Raw genomic sequence first — 17,106 nt, 5'->3', positions numbered from 1 at the left:
TTAAGAGTCATGGAGTGAGTGGTGGTGGAATAGAGAGTTGTGCTGAAGTCTGAGGAAAGGGAATGTGAGAGAGGTCACTCCTGCTGGGGAGGGCAGGAGGAGATGTGGAGGACACGAGCTAGAGAGTCATAGAGATGTACAGCACGGAAACAGACCCTTTGGTACAACTTGTCCATGCTGACCAGATATCCTAACCTGATCTAGTCCCCTTTGCCAGCATCTGGCCCATATCCCTCTAAACCCTTCCACTTCATATGCCCATCCAGATGCCTTTTAAATGTTCCTCTGGCAGCTCATTCCTTACACGCACCATCCTCTGTGGAAAAATTTGCCCCTCAGTTCCCTTTTAAATTTTGCCTCTCTCACCTTAAGCCTATGCCCTCTAGTTCTGGACTCCCCCACACCAGAGAAAAGACCTTGTCTATTTACCCTACCCATGCCCCTCATGATTTTAAAAACCTCTACAAAGGTAACCCCTCAGCCTCCAATGCTTCAGAGAAAATAGTCCCAACCTACTCGGCCTCTCCCTCAAGCTCAATCCCACAAACCCTGGCAATATCCTTGTAAATCTTTTCTGAACCCTTTCAAGTTTTGTAACATTCTTCCAATAGGAGGGAGACCAGAATTACACACAATATTCCAAAAGTGGCCTAACCAACATCCTGTACAGCTAAAGCATAACCTCCCTATTCCTATAGTCAGTGCTCTGACAAATAAAGAAAAACATGCAAAACGCCTTCTTCATTACCTGACACTCCACTTTTAAGGAGCTATGAACCTGCACTCCAAGGTCCTGTTAGTTCAGCAACACTCCCTAGTACCTTACCATTAAGTGTATAAGTCCTTCTAAGATTTGCTCTCCCAAAATGCAGCACCTAATTTATCTAAATTAAACTCCATCTGCCACTCCTCAGCCCATTGGCCCATCTGATCAAGATCCCATTGTAATCTGAGGTAACCTTCTTTGCTCATCTTGACATCACCAATTTTGGTGTCATCTGCAAACTTACTAACTATACTTCCTATTTTCACATCCAAATCATTTATGTAAATGACAAAAAGTAGAGGACCCACCACTGATCCTTCTGGCACTGCACTGGTCACAGGCCTCCAGTCTGAATGGCAACCCTCCACCACCACCCTCTGTCTTCTACCTCTGAGCCAGTTCTATATCCAAATGGTTAGTTCTCCCTGTATTCCATGTGATCTAATCTTGCTAACCAGTCTACCATGAGGAAGCTTGTTGAGTGCCTTACTGAAGTCCAAAGAGATCACATCCAGCTTTGCTACTTCTTCAAAAAACTCAATCAAGTTTGTGAGACATGATTTCCCATGCACAAAGCCACGTTGACTATCCCTAATCAGTCTTTGCCTTTTCAAATACATGTAAATCCTGCCCTTCAGGATTCCTTCCAACAACTTACCACCTTTCTTAAATAGCGTCATAGCAACAAAAACATTTACGCTGTGACAAACTGTACCTTTCTGAAATTTGCTGATCAGCATCTTGAGTGAAAAAAAATTCAAATATGACCTATCCCACCAAACTCATGCATAAAGATTGGACACCTCTGTGCTTCAGGACATTGCAGCTATAAAGTTGGCATTTAATTGGTAGTGAATATACCAAATCCTGGACCTTTAAATGTTCTACCTCCATCTAGGTAAGTGTAAAGATGAACTGCAAATGCAGTCTCACCATTGTCCAAAAATGTATCCAACAGCTATATCATATACTGTATCAGGCAGCCGAGCTAATATCCACAACAACAAAAACAAATTGCTGAAAATATCAAACGGATCTTGCAGCATCTGTGGAGAGAAAGCAGAGTTAACATTTTGGATCCAGTGACACTTCTCCAAAGCGCAGCTAATATCCAGCCACGAGATTCTTACTTCACCTCCGCCAGCACCACATTCCCTTCCCTTACTGTCACTTCCCCAGTACAACAATGTCCAGTTTGTTCACTACTTTCAACAGAATGTGTTGAGTTGGTGTTTGTCAAGGTTCGTGAAAGAAATTCAGAATTCAGCAAGAGCCAATTTCCTTCCCTAAGGGGAATTAGCGGCCCACATAGATTCTTAGGACAATCCTTTGTCACTGACACCAGCTTTTCATTTATTTTCTTTTACTTGAATTAACTAAATTTCAATTCTCTAAAAGTTTAAAGGGATTTGACATTTGTGCCTACATCAGTAGTGAAGGCCTCCTACTACTCTATTAGGAGAACCCTGTGTGTCTGTACCCCTGTAACTACTGATAAAATAACTAGATGGAATCCAAGGTTATCTTTAATTATTTGCCATCAACCTTTCAGTGGAACATCATATATTTTCTGAAGTGACATCTTAACTGTAAGAGCCAAAATCAGGAACTTACTGACCAGATCATAACATTCTAATCCTATCTTTATTTGCTTCTATGATTCTATGGCATGGAAACGTCAATACATGAGCTCAAATATCTCTCATTCAAATTGACTGTTTAACAATTCAGGCTTCAATGCCCATTACAAAAACATCAGTATTATAAGATCATTAAAGATATGACAACTGAAGAGTTAAAGAGTTTACTGAATTCATACTGAAATGAAAACATTTTTCTTAAATCTTTTATCATTAGGTATCATCCACAAATGGCCAAGGAACAACATCGTGTAAATGATATAGCCTTTAATACCTATATCTGGACCAGTGTTCAAGCAGCCAGTTTTCACCTTCAGCAAGACAACTTCCAATTTCCGGGCTGTCGGAAGATATTTAAGAGACAGAAAAATTTCCCCAATGACCTCCTGAAGGAAGCAAAAAACAAGTAAAATTACAGTAGGACTGAAGCTATTACATCAAAGATGCTACATAAATATAAGTAATGTCTTGTTGTTGCTGTTTGCATGCAGTTCACCTTTTGTCAATCTTGAGCAATTAAAGAATCTGGTGGTCTGTAGTGATGTTGCCCAGACATCTGTGATTGATCGATGTGCTTTATATATATTGACCTACACTTCGGGCTATAGGCATGTTTCAAAGTTGCTGATTGTCTGAAACTTGGAAACATTGTAAATTGTGAGTACTGAGTGGAACTTCAGAAGGACATGGAATGATTGGTGGAATGGGCAGACGGTCGCAGATGAATTTCAGAGTGGAAAACTGTGAAGTGATTTATTTTGGGAGGAAGAACATGGAGAGACAAAAAAAAAGAGACATTATTCTAAACGGGATAGATGCTTAAGTCACTAAAGAAGACAGGATTAGTTGAGAGAGCAGTTAATAAAACATGTAGTATCATATGTTTTATTAAGAGGGGCACAGAGTATGGCAACAAAGATGTTATGTTGAATGTATATACCAGATCCTTTTGCATTTAATTTTAGACATTGCCATTTGAGAAGGATGTGGAGGCATTGGATAAAGTGCAGAAAAGATTCACAAGAATGGTTCCAAGTATGAGAAACTTCACTTACAAAGATAAATTGAAGCATTCAGTTCTGGCCTCCCTGCTATATGAAGGATATTGTGAAACTCAAAAGAGATCAGAAAGGATTTACAAAGATGTTGCCAGGTTTGGAAGGTTTCAGCTATAGGCAGAGACTGAATAGGCTGGGGTTGTTTCCCCTAGAGGGTCAGAGGCTGAGGGGTGACCGTATAGAAGTTTATAAAATCATGAGGGGCATGGATAGAATGAACAGCCAAGGTCTTTTCCCTAAGCTAGTGGCATCCAAAAGTAGAGTGCATAAGTTTAAGGTGAGAGGTAAAAGATTTAAAAGGGCAACTTTTTCATGCAGAGGATGGTGCATGTACGGAATGAGCTGCCAGAAGAAGCGGTAAAGATTGGTAGAATTACAATGTTTAAAAGGCATCTTGATGGTTCTACGAATAGGAGAGGTGAAGAGGGATATGGGGCAAATGCTGGCAAATAGGACTAGATTATTTTAGGATATCTGGTCGGCATGGACAAGTTGGACCAATTGGTTTGTTTCTACGCTGTACAGGTTTATGACTCTAAGTTAGGGGTGCTTTTCTTGAAGAAGAGAAGGTTGAGAGGAGATTTGATTGTGGTATTCAAAATCATGAGGACAGATTAAATAGGGAGAAATTGCTACCATTCATGAAAAGTGTCAAGAATGACAAAATGCTGACTGAAAATAAACAGTAAAAGCAAGACAAGAAAAAACCCTTTTCATGCAGTGAATGATGAAGATGTGGAATTCACTGCCCATAATTGTGGTAGAAGCAAGTGCAACTGAAACATTTAAAAATGACTTATCTGAAAAGTGCAGTGTTACAGGCTGAAAGCAGGACTATGACATTTAATGAACTGTGCATTTGGAGAGCCAGCACAAACACAATGGGCCAAATGGCCTCCTCCTGCACTGTAGCAATTCTTTGATTCTGATGGTGTGCAAGCTGTGTCTTCATGTTACAATTGTTGAAGTCATAGAAATGTAGGGTCTTCAATAACTTCGTTCTAGCTTGTTAGCTCTAAGGACTGAAATCACACTAACTTACTTTATAGTACAGTTTCTAATGCAGTTTTTGGTCACGTGAGGTCTTACCCCTAATTTACATGAAGCTTATAAATGTATTTACTACCTTTAACTTGCTGTGGGTTACTGATTTTCCACTCCTTATAGTATGCAAGTCATATGAATAACAGCTATCCCATTTTGGATTTTGTTACAACCAAGTGAGGGGGGGTGGAGGGGGGGTGAGGGGGGGTGGGGGGGGGGGGTGGTGGGGGGTCATGGCTCTTCTCTTTTTTAAAATCCTGTTGATAGTTGCAACAAATATAATTTTATTTTCCTTTTTAGACCATCGCTACCACTCTTCAATTAAATATAGTTAGCAAGATCAAAATCAAAAAGAGAACCAGTTCTATTTTTTGAGTGAAAGAGCATGACTTTGTGTTACTAAAAAAACCATCAAACGCATACACATTGTAACATACGTATTGAGTTTACAGAGAAGTGAAGAGGGCAGTATCTGATACAAACAGAAAAAAAGGTTGTTACAATTTAATTTTGTACAATTTTTTGATTGTGAGGGTGAAACCAGAGTCTCAACTGTTTTGCTGTCATCCTATTTTCTCAGCAGTTGCAAAGTTAGCAGATATCCTTGATTATTCAGTCAATGGCGTTTTCTCAAGTTGGTTTTCATAGGCATCAATATCAGAGTATGAAGATGAAACAGAGGGAGAGTGAGAGAGGATGTTTCTGTATCCTTGCTGTGGTCAGTCCATGTTACTTTCTCTCTCCTTTGATTCCCAAAGCGAATAACTGAAATGTGGTAATTCCCAGGAAGCTAGTTTTGTATATTCCTGGTAGGTTGTTGGGGTTTATCAGGTGACCACAGCAGCCATTTTAAGTCAACATTTTTGAAACATCTCTATGACTCTATGACTTGATAAACAGCCTTTATCGTCCATGAAAATCTCCATTATTAAAGTCAAGTGATGAAAGCTGAACACCGATAGTCCATTTTCCCCATGATCAAACCCATCTTCCCAATCGGAAGAATGGAATGCAAATGAAATTTCTCCTGTTTCATTATGAGGTGCCACTTTCCACATTCAGACTTTTTTACTTAAGCTGGGTTCTGAACCTGCTTTGGCATTAGCAGTCAAATCTGTTTTCTGATCTGTGCCACTTAACCCTTTGATGTCCAGTTCTGTAATCTATGCATGAGATTCAGACATTTTTATCAATTTGATTTCTAGGAGATTGATTAGTTGTAATCTGAGGTTAGCCTCTATAGGATGACTGGACTTGCACCCAGCATCTCACTCTCATTTTAGCTTTCCATCAATCTGATTGAACTGGTTTAAGGTTCATGTTTGTTCTGTTTGTTGGATCTCCCAGTGGCTAATTCTATGCTTAACTCATTGCTATGCCTTTGGTAGCCTTCATCAGTGTTCTCTGCTGCAGGGTATGTTTCCTTCCCTTTTCCTTGGTTTTAGCAATAGGTTTTCCAGAACTTCTTCCATTTCCCTTGTATCACTTGAATGTTCAGCTTCTACTATATTGCTCTGCGACTCAAAGTGAGCCTTCAACTTTACTTTCTCCTGGTTTGTTTAAAAACTCCAGTGACCTTCTTACAGTTTTGGCATTATCTATTAACTAATGCTCTGCCTCTGACCTGTTGTCTTTCATTATTTTCCCTGCTTCTTTCTGGCCTTTATTTATAGCTGTTAGCTTAGGTCAGGTCCTATTAACCCCTTTTGGATGCATCCCAACTCTGTGACACGTCTGGATTGATTTCAGCCCTGTTTACATCAAGTAACACTTCCTGAACTACCTCAAATTTTGTGAAATTTGCTGCCCTGTGTAGTTCTCTTTGCAGCTTCCCAGTGGTTTAATTCCAGTCTTTGGTTCAGTAACTTCTGTTCTTGAGGCAATCCAAACTGATGAGTTTTGCTGCCCCCTATAGGGCTTATGAGTCCCTTTCATTTTCCAGCTTTCCTGCTGCTTGTTTCCTGCAGCTTCCCTCTCCTCCAATGTTTGAGGGTTTTATTTTGCTACCAACCAATTCCTTTCCCAATAAAATATCTATGCCTGGTATTGGTAAGCTTGGAATGACACCCATTATTACCAGACTCATAGTTCAATAGTTCTCGCTGACACGCTGAATAAACTCAAACATGCAACACCTCTAGATTCTTTCCCATGAACCCTTTGGTTTTGATTCCAGGTGGAAAATCTTTTACTTTCCTGTCTAGCAAGCTCTGTGAGTACCTGAAGTCTTGAAGAATGCTGATCTCTCTTGCAGATGGTTTAGGAGTTAGGGCTCACCATTCCATTCGATCCAAGTCCTGTCATCTATCCAGGTTCACGGTGCTGACTGATACGGACTATCCTTAATGCTGATTCGGGTCTTGCAGTTTGAATTTCTAGGGAATGTTGAAACTTACAATTTTCCTTTGTGTGTCTTGGTTTTCCACTGTGGAAGTAATTGCCTCTCACCTGATTCCCTCCTTTTAATGGTCAATGACAGATCTGTCTTTTCTGACTGGCATCCTTTATTTCTCCAATTTGCTCCAGGGTACTTATCTTGCCGTCCTTTTTCTCTCTCTGGTCTGTGACAGCTTCTGTACCTTGGCTGCTCTGAGTTTATGGATCTGCATGTTAATCTATAGTCATCAGCCAGAATCACTGCCTGTCTCAGCCTTGCTACAATCTGTTCCTCAACAGAAGTCTGAATTGAAAAGGGAGTTTTTCAATTACCTAACGTAAGTTTTTATAGGTGTCTTCAATATTAGATGCCCATACCCACTGGTGAAAAGCAAGTTTCTAAAGCCCTTTGCATTTGAGTTACATCTCCGCAGGCTATTTCTTGCAGGTAAAGAAGTTTTGCCAATGGCATTTTCCGGTATGCACTTGAAATAGCCTCTCATAGTCAATAGTACTCCCCTGAGGAATAAACCTCATGAGCTTTCCCTGACTGTTTGCTCTGCCTGCCCTATAATAGCAATGTCCAGGGGCAGAATTGCACACTCTGCAATCTCATGGCTTGGTGTAGCCCATAGTCTACCACTATCATCACGCCAGGGATCAACTCTGGTTCAATGGAGTGTTCAGGAAGGGATGCCAGGAACAGCATCAGTCATATGTAAAAATGATGGGTCAACCTGCTGAAGCTACAAGCAGGACTACTTGCGTGGCAAACAGCATAAGCAGCTATGCGGAGCTGAGTGATCCAACCTCCGCAGTTTAGCCACCTCCAGTCATGAATGGTGATGAGAAATTAACAACTTACTGGAGAAGAAGGCTCCACAAATATCCCCATCCTCAATGATGGAAGAGCCCAGAACGTCAATGCAAAAGATAAGGCTTAAGCATTTGCAACAATCATTAGCCAGAAGTGCTGAGTAGATGACCCATCTTGGCCTCCTGCAATAGTCCCCAGCATTACAGACACCAGTCTTCAGCCAACTCAATTCACTCAAAAAACAACTGGAGGCACTGGATAATGCAAAGGCTATGAGCCCGAACAACATTCAGTTGATAATACGAAAGGCTTGTACTCCAGAAATTACCACTACTCACTGGCATCTACCCAACAATGGGGAAAATTGCTCAAGTATGTCCTGACAAATCCAACCCAGGCAATTACCACCCCATCAGTCTATACTCAAATCATCAGTAAAATAATGCAAGGTGCTATCAAGCAGCACTTGCTCAGCAATAATCTGCTCATTGATGCCCAGTTTAGGTTCTACCAGTGTAACTCAGCTTCTGATCTCATTACAGCTGTTGTTCAAACATGGTAAAAAGAGCTGATTTCCAGAGACGAGTTGACTGTGACAGCCCTTGACATCAAGGCTCATTTAAGCAAATGTGGCATCAAGGAGCCCACGCAAAACTGGCACCAATGGGGTATTAGGAGGCATACTCTCTGTTGGTTGAAGTCATACCTGGAACTTAGGAAGATGTTTGTAGTTGTTAGATCTCAGCCCCAGGACATCTCTGCAGGATTCCTCAGGGTAGTGTCCTAGGGCCCAACCAGCTTCAGTTGCCTCATCAATGACCTTCCCTCCATCATAAGGTGAGAAGTGGGAATGTTCGCCAATGATTTCACAGTGTTCACCAACATTCGTGATTCCTGAGATACTGAATCAGTCCATTTTCAAATGCAAAAAGACAGACAATATCCAGGCTTGGGCTGAAAGATAGCAAGTAACATTCATGCCACATAAATGTCAGGCAATGACTATCTCCAATTAGAGACAATCGAACCACCACGCCTCGATAGTCAATTGTGTCACCGTCACTGAATCCCCCACTATCAACATCCTAGGGTTACCATTGACCAGAAATTCAACTGGATTCTCCACACAAGTACAGTGGCTACAAGAGCAGGTAAGAGGCTAAGAATATTGTGGCAAGTAAATCACTTCCTGACTCTCTAAAGCCTGTCCGCCACATACAATGAGTATGATGGAATATTCCCTCCTTTCCTGGATGAGTGAAACTTCAACAACTGTCAAGAAGCTTGACACCATCAGGACAAAGCAACTTATTAGACTAGCAACACATCCACAAACATTCAGTCACTCCACCACTAATGCTCAGGAGCAGCAATGTGTACTGTCTACAAGATGCAGTGCAGAAATTTGCCAAATATCCTTAGACAGCACCTTCCAAACTAACAACCACTAGCATCTAGAATGACAAGTGCAGAAGATATATGGGAACAGTCCAATGTGCAGGTGCCTCTTCAAGACACACAGCACACTGACTTGAAAACATGTCATCATTCCTTTGGTATTCATTATGATTCTAGCCAGAGGAGAGTGCTCCCCTAATTCCCATTGACTCCCATTTTGATAGGGCTCCTTGACGTCAACTCATTCAAATGTAGCCTTGATGTCATTGGTAATCCCTCTCACCTCTGGAATTCAGTTCTCTTATCCACACATGAAGAGTCAAAATCCTAGAATTATCTCCCTGACAGCATTCCCTCCCATCCACCTCTTGCTCACTAAATGTGAAAAATGAATACTTCAGTTCTTAAATCTGTTTTCCTTACCAAAGCTGCCTCAATTCTCTATTCTCAGCTTGAGCTCACTCAATTGGAATTCTATTTTAACCTTGGTTGGTCCAATTTTAATTTATTCTGTTTCGTTATCCCTAATTTCTAACTCTGGTTATTTGCTACCTATTTTGAAATTCCTGTTTCTAGTTTTCAGGCAGAATGCCACCTCTAAGAACAGAGCTATCCCATTTAGTTCTTCCAAGTAAAAAGCTTTTAATTTCTCAGAGGTTATTTTCCTGCTCCATGAAAGAATAATATCAAATGTGGACAACTTTGTACTTTTAGATCTTTAGAGATTCAAATAATCTTTTTGCAGCTTTTTTTTAAAAAGCAGCTTTTGAAGGAACAGTTCAGTTTTCCTTTCCATTCCTTTCATTGGTTTGTTATGGACCAAGCTCTCAAGTTTATTAAAGCAGGCGGCACGGTGGCTCAGTGTTTACCACTGCTGCCTCACTGCACCAGGGACCCAGGTTCGATTCCAGCCTTGGCTGACTATCTGTGTGAAGTTTGCACATTCTCCCTGTGTCTGTGTGGGTTTGCTCTGGTTTCTTCCCACAGTCCAAAATGTGCTGGTCAGGTGAATTGGCTATTCTAAATTGCCCATAGTGTTAGGTGCTTTAGTCAGAGGAAAATGGGTCTGGGTGGATTACTCTTTGGAGGGTTGGTGTGGACCTGTTAGGCCAAAGGGTCTGTTTCCACACTGTAAGGAATCTAATCTCAGGTGAATAGGGATGAGAGTTCCCCTCTTTTTCACCCTTTCTCAGTAAGTTGCAATCCATATCATATTTTGTTTAGAGCGTAGAGCTATCACAGTTCAATTAAATTTAGTTAACCAGATCAAAAATGAAGGTGACCCAATTCCATGGTTGCTTTTTGCAAAAGATGGAGTTTTATTCACTGAAAAAATAATAAATTGAGGTAAATACACACACAAAGCATCATTAATGAACTTGCATAGAAGATAGGAGATGGGGAAGTGAGGTATTTGATACAGACAGGATGACAAATGTAGTTGTAGTTTAAAGCTTATCAGGTTTTTTGAGTGAAATCAGAGTCCCAACTGCTTATCTGTTATACTGTTTCCTTAGGAGCGATTGAATTGGCAGCTACTTTTCATTTCTCAATCATTGGAGATTTTCCTAGTTTTTTTTCCACGGCCGTTGATTTTTGAATTTGCAGATTAAAGACAAAGGGAAAGGGAGAAGGGAACTTTCAGTATTTTTGATGTGTTCAGTCCATGTTGCTTTTTCTCATGTTTGTTGCTGAAATCAAATTTCTAAAATATGGTTCATCCTGATGAAGAGCTTTTGCCTGAAACATCGATTGTCATGCTCCTCAGATGCTGCCTGACCTGCTGTGCTTTTCTAGCACCACACTCTCGATCTATTCCCACTTAAACTCCACAGTCTTTTCCAAACTGAGTACTCCACAGATAACCTTTCATTTTCAACATGTGGAGTTATTATCCAAGCATGAGGAAAACAAGAGATACAAGTTTCTTAAAACCTCACTGAATTTCAGAGCCTCTTCATAAAAAAATGGTAATTCTGAGACAGCTTACTGTATATGTTCCACACATGTTGTCTTGGCTTGTGTCAGATTATCACAGTAAACAATTAATTCCAGCAATTTTCAGTTCATGAAAATCTCATGTATTAAAGTCAAATGGCGCAAAATAAATATTATACGTCCATTTTCATACCAATCATAACAAGATGAAAGAGCTCAATGGGATTTATAGGATATGGAACTATAATACCTGTAACTTTTCTCTCCCTCTGGAAAAGTCCTATGTTTCAACCTAACAACATCCTATTAAACACAGACATCTTCTACAAATCCACCGACTCCCACAGCTACCTGGCGACACCTCCTCCCAGCCTGCCTTCTGTAAAAACGCCATCCCTTATTCCCAATTCCTCCGCATCCACTGCATCTGTTCCCAGGATGACCAGTTCCACCATAGAGAATCCCAGATGGCCTCCTTCTTCAAAGACCGCAATTTCTCCTCCCATGTGGTCGACAATGCCCTCCAGCGCATTTCCTCCATTTCCTGCACCTCCGCCCTTGAACCCCACCTCTCCCAACGCAACAAGGACAGAACCCCCCGGTCCTCACCTTCCACCCCACCAACCTCCATATATATATATCGCATCATCCTCCATCACTTCTGCCACCTACAAACAGACCCCTCACTACTAGAAATATATTTCCCTCCCCACCCCTATCTGCATTCTGGAGAGACCATTCCCTCCGCAACTCCCTTGTCAGATCCACGCCCCCCACTAGCCCACACCCCACTCCCGACACCTTCTCCTAAACCTCCATCCAAGGCCGCAAAAGATCATTCCACGTCTGACAGAAATTTAACTGGACTTTCACTAAGGTCATCTACTGTATCCGTTGCACCCAATGTGGTCTTCTCTACATCGGGGAGACTGGACGCCTATTTGCAGAACGTTTCAGAGAACATCTCCGGGACATGCGCACCAACCAACCCCACCGCCTCGTGATTGAACACTTCGACTCCCCATCCCACTCTACCAAGGACATGCAGGTCCTGGGCCTCCTCCATAGCCAAACCCTAACCACCTGACGCCTGAAGGAAGAACGCCTCATCTTCCGCCTTGGGACCCTCCAACCACATGGGATCAATGTGGATTTCACTAGTTTCCTCATTTACCACCCTCCCCCCACCCCCTCACTCCCCACCTATCCCAACTTGGCACCGTCCTCTTGACCTGTCCATTGGCTTTCCCATCTATCTGCTCCACCTTCCTCTCCGACCGATCACCTTCATCTACTTATTGCATTCTCAGCTTTCTTCCCCCCAGCCCCAAAACCCTCCCAGTTATCTGTCAGCCCCCTGGCCAACAAGCCTCTTTCGAAATGTCGACTCTCCTGCTCCTCAGATGCTGCCTAACCAGCTGTGCTTTTCCAGCACTCTCAACACCCTATTATGGTATGATTCAAGCCTGTGGTAAACCACAGGTACAAACCAGTGTCTCTTCATATCTGTATAAACTTCCAGAATATTCCATTGACAAAGGTTTTTATACAAATACTGTGCTAATCAACAAATCACTGCTGAATGCGCTGGCAAAGTATTTATATGGCAAGATAATGATTAAGTTTGTACCTTTTGGACCTTCTGTAACTTCTCACAGAATTCTATGTGAGATAATTCCAAGTTGCTGAGTGACAAGCGCACCTCTCCTAAAACATCACGCCGAGAATACTTGTCAAAATCCCAAACCTGGATAAAGAATATTTGCTTCAAATTAGATTGTAAAAGTACTAAAGACAAACCATTGATTGTCAATAAGAACTATATAGAGAGACTGTTGATTTCTGTTTGTTGGTGAACTAAACGTGTTTACTTTTGTTTTGCTAGATATATGAAGTTTAGCTTGTGAAATAATGTTTTGCACTATGTAATCAGCTGATTGATGTTATGTGGAGGAAGGGAATTAAATATCAAGGCTATACATGTATTAGGAACTTTGAGCACTGGCAGAGAATGCTTTAAATGGTGAGAAATATCACATGGTTCTGTGAGTTTCTTCAATTTTCTTTTGGGAAATTGCCGCCAATAACATTGGATCTGAGCCCCATTTTGGAGAATTACACCTGAATACAGAAGTACTAAAATTTACACAATGCACCTTGAAATTTGACAATAAGAAATAATAAGTGTAGAGAAGCAAATGATTTCTGTTCTCTTCTGTTACTGTCCACATTGCTCGATAACAGTATCAGAACTCTGGGAATCTGTTCAATCTTTTCGCTAGTGAAAAGTGAGCTGTGCTGGGGTAGCTAAATCCAGGGGTCAGGCAGGATAGGGAAGAGGGAAAATACTGTTCAATTAAAATTACCACTTCCATTTCCTTCAACCTTTTCAGACCTTGTCCAACTTTCCAAGTACAGGAATTTATCTGTTCCTTAATAACAATAACAATAATAATAATAATAATAATAAAAGACGTGCTTATCGAGTCATTGAGTTGTACAGCACGGAAACAGACGCTTTGGTCCAACTCATCCATGCTGACTAGATATCCTAAATTAATCTAGTCCCGTGTGCCAGCACCTGGCACATATCTCTGTAAGCCCTTCCTATTCATGTATTCATTCAGGTGCTGCCAAAGGAATATTTGTAAGTTGTTGTATTACATCCCTTAGATCTTACTTGCTGTTGCCAATTAGTGAAACAGGTGTGAATATTGAGATATTGGGCAGAAATGAACGTGGATAGAAGTCAAACAGTTCACATCCGTCACTGCTCTCCCATGCCATATGGAAGGTTAGCCCTCAGACCGTTGCAATTATAGTGCACAGTAGTAAGCTAAGGTAATGCAGAGTAGGACATCAGCCATTCAGGGATAGGAAGTCCCACCAGCTGGAGCTGCCATCCAACTGATTGGCCACCAGCTCCAGCAGTCCCAGCCATATATGGGCACTGCTAGGACAGTCCCTGCGTAAAGGCCTCAGGTAAGTACAAAGCTTTACTTGAGGAGAGTGTAACTACCTTAGAGATGTGGGTGGAAGAGTGGATTTTAAAGTCCATGCAAGGAGGAAGCAAGCAGATGGATTCCATTCTTCTGGGGTGAGGCAGTGCCTCTGGCGTGCAAAAGACATCTTCAAAAGAAATTACACTCTTTTCTTTCTGCATTTTTTAAAGTTTGTGAAAAGGAGTGGGCTGCCACTCCGATCTAACTGCTGATGCCAACGGCTTTATGGTGTTGAAAGGGTGACATTAGGGTCAATTGGGTTTTTTAATGGCAGTAAGGTGGTGGGCTTGGCACATATCCTCTTCTACATATCCGCTTCCCCTGCCAAAAGCACACCCCACAGGGATATATAATACTCATCCCACCAGGCTGGATGTTTCAGGGGAGCATGTGCTTTGCTCTGCTGAGGTTATTGATTGTTGTTGCATCAGTCCATCAGTATAGAAGCATTCCACCACATTTTTAAGCTAAGCCTTGAACACATTGCTAGGCTTTGATGTGGTTAGACATAAACACTTTGCTGCAAATAACCCAAACTCAGTCATGGAGCCATCATGTTTTTAATAGGAGGATATAATAGCAGTAGCAGCCTCCACCTTCCAATGGTGCTGCTGGTCAACAAAGTTGCTGACATCTGATGAACTGCCAGCTCTGGGGCAGGACTTGCATCCCCACTGATCTCAGGGAAGGCTTGTTGCTGTCTAGCTGAGAGTCTGAGAAATATTTAATTCAGTGGGCCTTCCCTAAAAGGGGTGACATGGAGATCCTCTCAGTTCTCCAGCTGGTGGGCGAGCCCTCCATTAAATCCAAATTCATGATTGATGGTAGGGGCATAACAATGGTGATTCTATTGAAGATCAAAGAGAGATGGCTGGATTTTTTATTGTTTGAAATGGTTATCATCTGGTGCTTATGAATTTTACTAGTTGTTTCCTCAACCCTCCTCAGGCAAGGGATTGTTATCTGAGTTGTAAATGGAACTGAATAGCAAAGAGTTCCACTGTTGAGTTTATAATGAATGAAGAGTCATAGCTGAAGCAACTAATGATGATTGACTAAAATTCTTTTCTGTGTAACTCCTGCAGTGATTATCTGTAGTTGTAGTAGGAAGGGCTTACAGAGATATGTGCCAGGTGCTGGTACATGGGACTAGATTAATTTAGTTGTAGTTGTAGAGATTGTTTCTTATACAAGCAGTATAGACAATCTCTGCATGAGAAGAGCAGCTTTTCCATTTTGTTTGCAAACCTGACCAGCATCATGGCTAACATACTGATTTTAATTTGGAAATGAACATTGACTCTCAACAAGGTAGGGTAGCAAGTTAGTTTAAGTAAGGTGTGACAGATCAATTAGAGTCGCAAGACTCTGCATTAAATATTTAACTAAAGTCAGCATTAACAGCAATCCAAGTTATTTGTAGACTACTTTATTTATCATCTTAAAAACACAGCAACTAAAAGCTGAAGTGACTGTTGTATCAGTTCCTCTAGCAATGTTATAATAACAAACCCAGCCAGGGGCCTTTGAGACAATGATTTGGTTGTAGCTAAGGTGAGACACAATACACTTGGTCATTATTCTGAAAAATCTGGAATACTGCTGTTACTACAGATTAATGCAATCAAAACAAACTGTTTATTCAAATGAAAAGTGAGTTTAATTCATTTATATCTCTCTTCATTACTATTACTTGTTTTAATGTTTTTGTACTAAGAGAAGCCCTGAAATAATGTATACTGACAAACTGTTGTTCCAGGTAAATAAGTATAAAGGCAGTACAACTTCACAACAATTCAAAGTTCTAAACTATAATACTTGTAATACAATGAACAAATTAGATCTAACATGGTGTTCATTCAAACACTTTAAGCTCTCCTTTGGTAAATGGCATGTAACAGTAAACCATGATCGTCATACCGAATTAGAATCCATTAACAGGAAAAGGACAGTAATCAAATTGTAGCAACAATTGAAAATGACCATGATATAACAAAACAGTTAACCTGAATATCAAACGCAGTGCTTTGACATAAAATAACATTCTTGAATAAACATAACAAGAAAGCAAGATAATTTAAAATAAGTACCTCAAGTTTTAGAGTAGCCTTCCTGAAGGCAGTCTTCTCAATATAACAGGTGTATTGGTCTCCAAAAGAGGGATTTATTGTATTCTTCACAATCTTTGTGTCCCATTGATGAAGGATACATTGGTATCGAGGTAAACTGGTAAATAACTTTATCCGAATGAAAAAGTCATTGTGCTGATTGAAGTGTCGAGCAGGAAGATTAGAAGCTTCTTTAACTGTCAGTTGTAATTTTGACTGTTTTTTGTCATACAATAGGGAAAATTTCAAATTTCCTGAAAGCTCAACTTTTGAGTCAATGACAAGATCATCGTTTGATTGAATCAGTTTCAAGTCAACAGGATTACTACTTTGAAGATAAAGGCTTAGTTTTTGTAAACTCTCTTGGAGCTTGTACACCTTGAAAAGACACATACATAAAAAGTAGGATTGTATGTAAACATTGCACAATGTGTACATTTTAAAGAATAATTATATCAACAATCATGAGAGTTACATACCTTATAATCATACTTTTTCACATCTAAATACTCATCTTCATCAGACAAACCCAGAAAATCTGCAGAATTACTGTGTGTTGATAAGTTGCTTTTTTCCGTATACTGTTTGTTGGGATCAGTCCCACTCGCAGCATTTTTTGCTAGAAGCACAATATTAATTGAAAATTACACAGAAACAGTTTATTATTGGAATAATAAAAGCAGGTACTCATTACATGTGAAATCTCAGTCTCAAACCTAGTGATCCCATCACCCTCTGGTCTACCTGTTGGAGGGTTGAGTGTATCTTCAAAGAAGAAAATTTACAAGCTTTTTTAACACTTTTAATATGTGAATAGTTGGCAGCTTTTCAATGCCTTCATGAAATGTTCAGTAGCATGCAAAGAATTATTGATCCTCCTACTATAAGTACAGACAATTTTAATATTCAGTCTTTATATCTTAAGCCTGGATGTACAAAAACTAGATTATATTTGTGTT

At 40.6% G+C, this 17,106-nt stretch overlaps 1 protein-coding gene across 1 annotated transcript in view; it reads right to left on the bottom strand.

The window, feature by feature from the left end:
- syt19 (synaptotagmin XIX) overlaps positions 1-17,106 on the bottom strand; it is a 109,566-nt gene that overhangs the window by 25,640 nt on the left and 66,820 nt on the right. Inside the window, exons 5-8 of the mRNA XM_072591761.1 lie at positions 16,627-16,766; positions 16,130-16,525; positions 12,668-12,784; positions 2,681-2,792 (exon numbers count right to left, since the gene is read on the bottom strand). Coding sequence (XP_072447862.1) covers positions 2,681-2,792; positions 12,668-12,784; positions 16,130-16,525; positions 16,627-16,766 — 765 coding nt within the window. The remainder of the gene's footprint in view (positions 1-2,680; positions 2,793-12,667; positions 12,785-16,129; positions 16,526-16,626; positions 16,767-17,106) is intronic.

Source organism: Chiloscyllium punctatum, chromosome 22 (assembly GCF_047496795.1).
Source record: "Chiloscyllium punctatum isolate Juve2018m chromosome 22, sChiPun1.3, whole genome shotgun sequence".
In the NCBI taxonomy this organism is placed as follows: Eukaryota; Metazoa; Chordata; class Chondrichthyes; order Orectolobiformes; family Hemiscylliidae; genus Chiloscyllium; species Chiloscyllium punctatum.
This window is presented reverse-complemented; position numbering and strand designations above follow the sequence as displayed.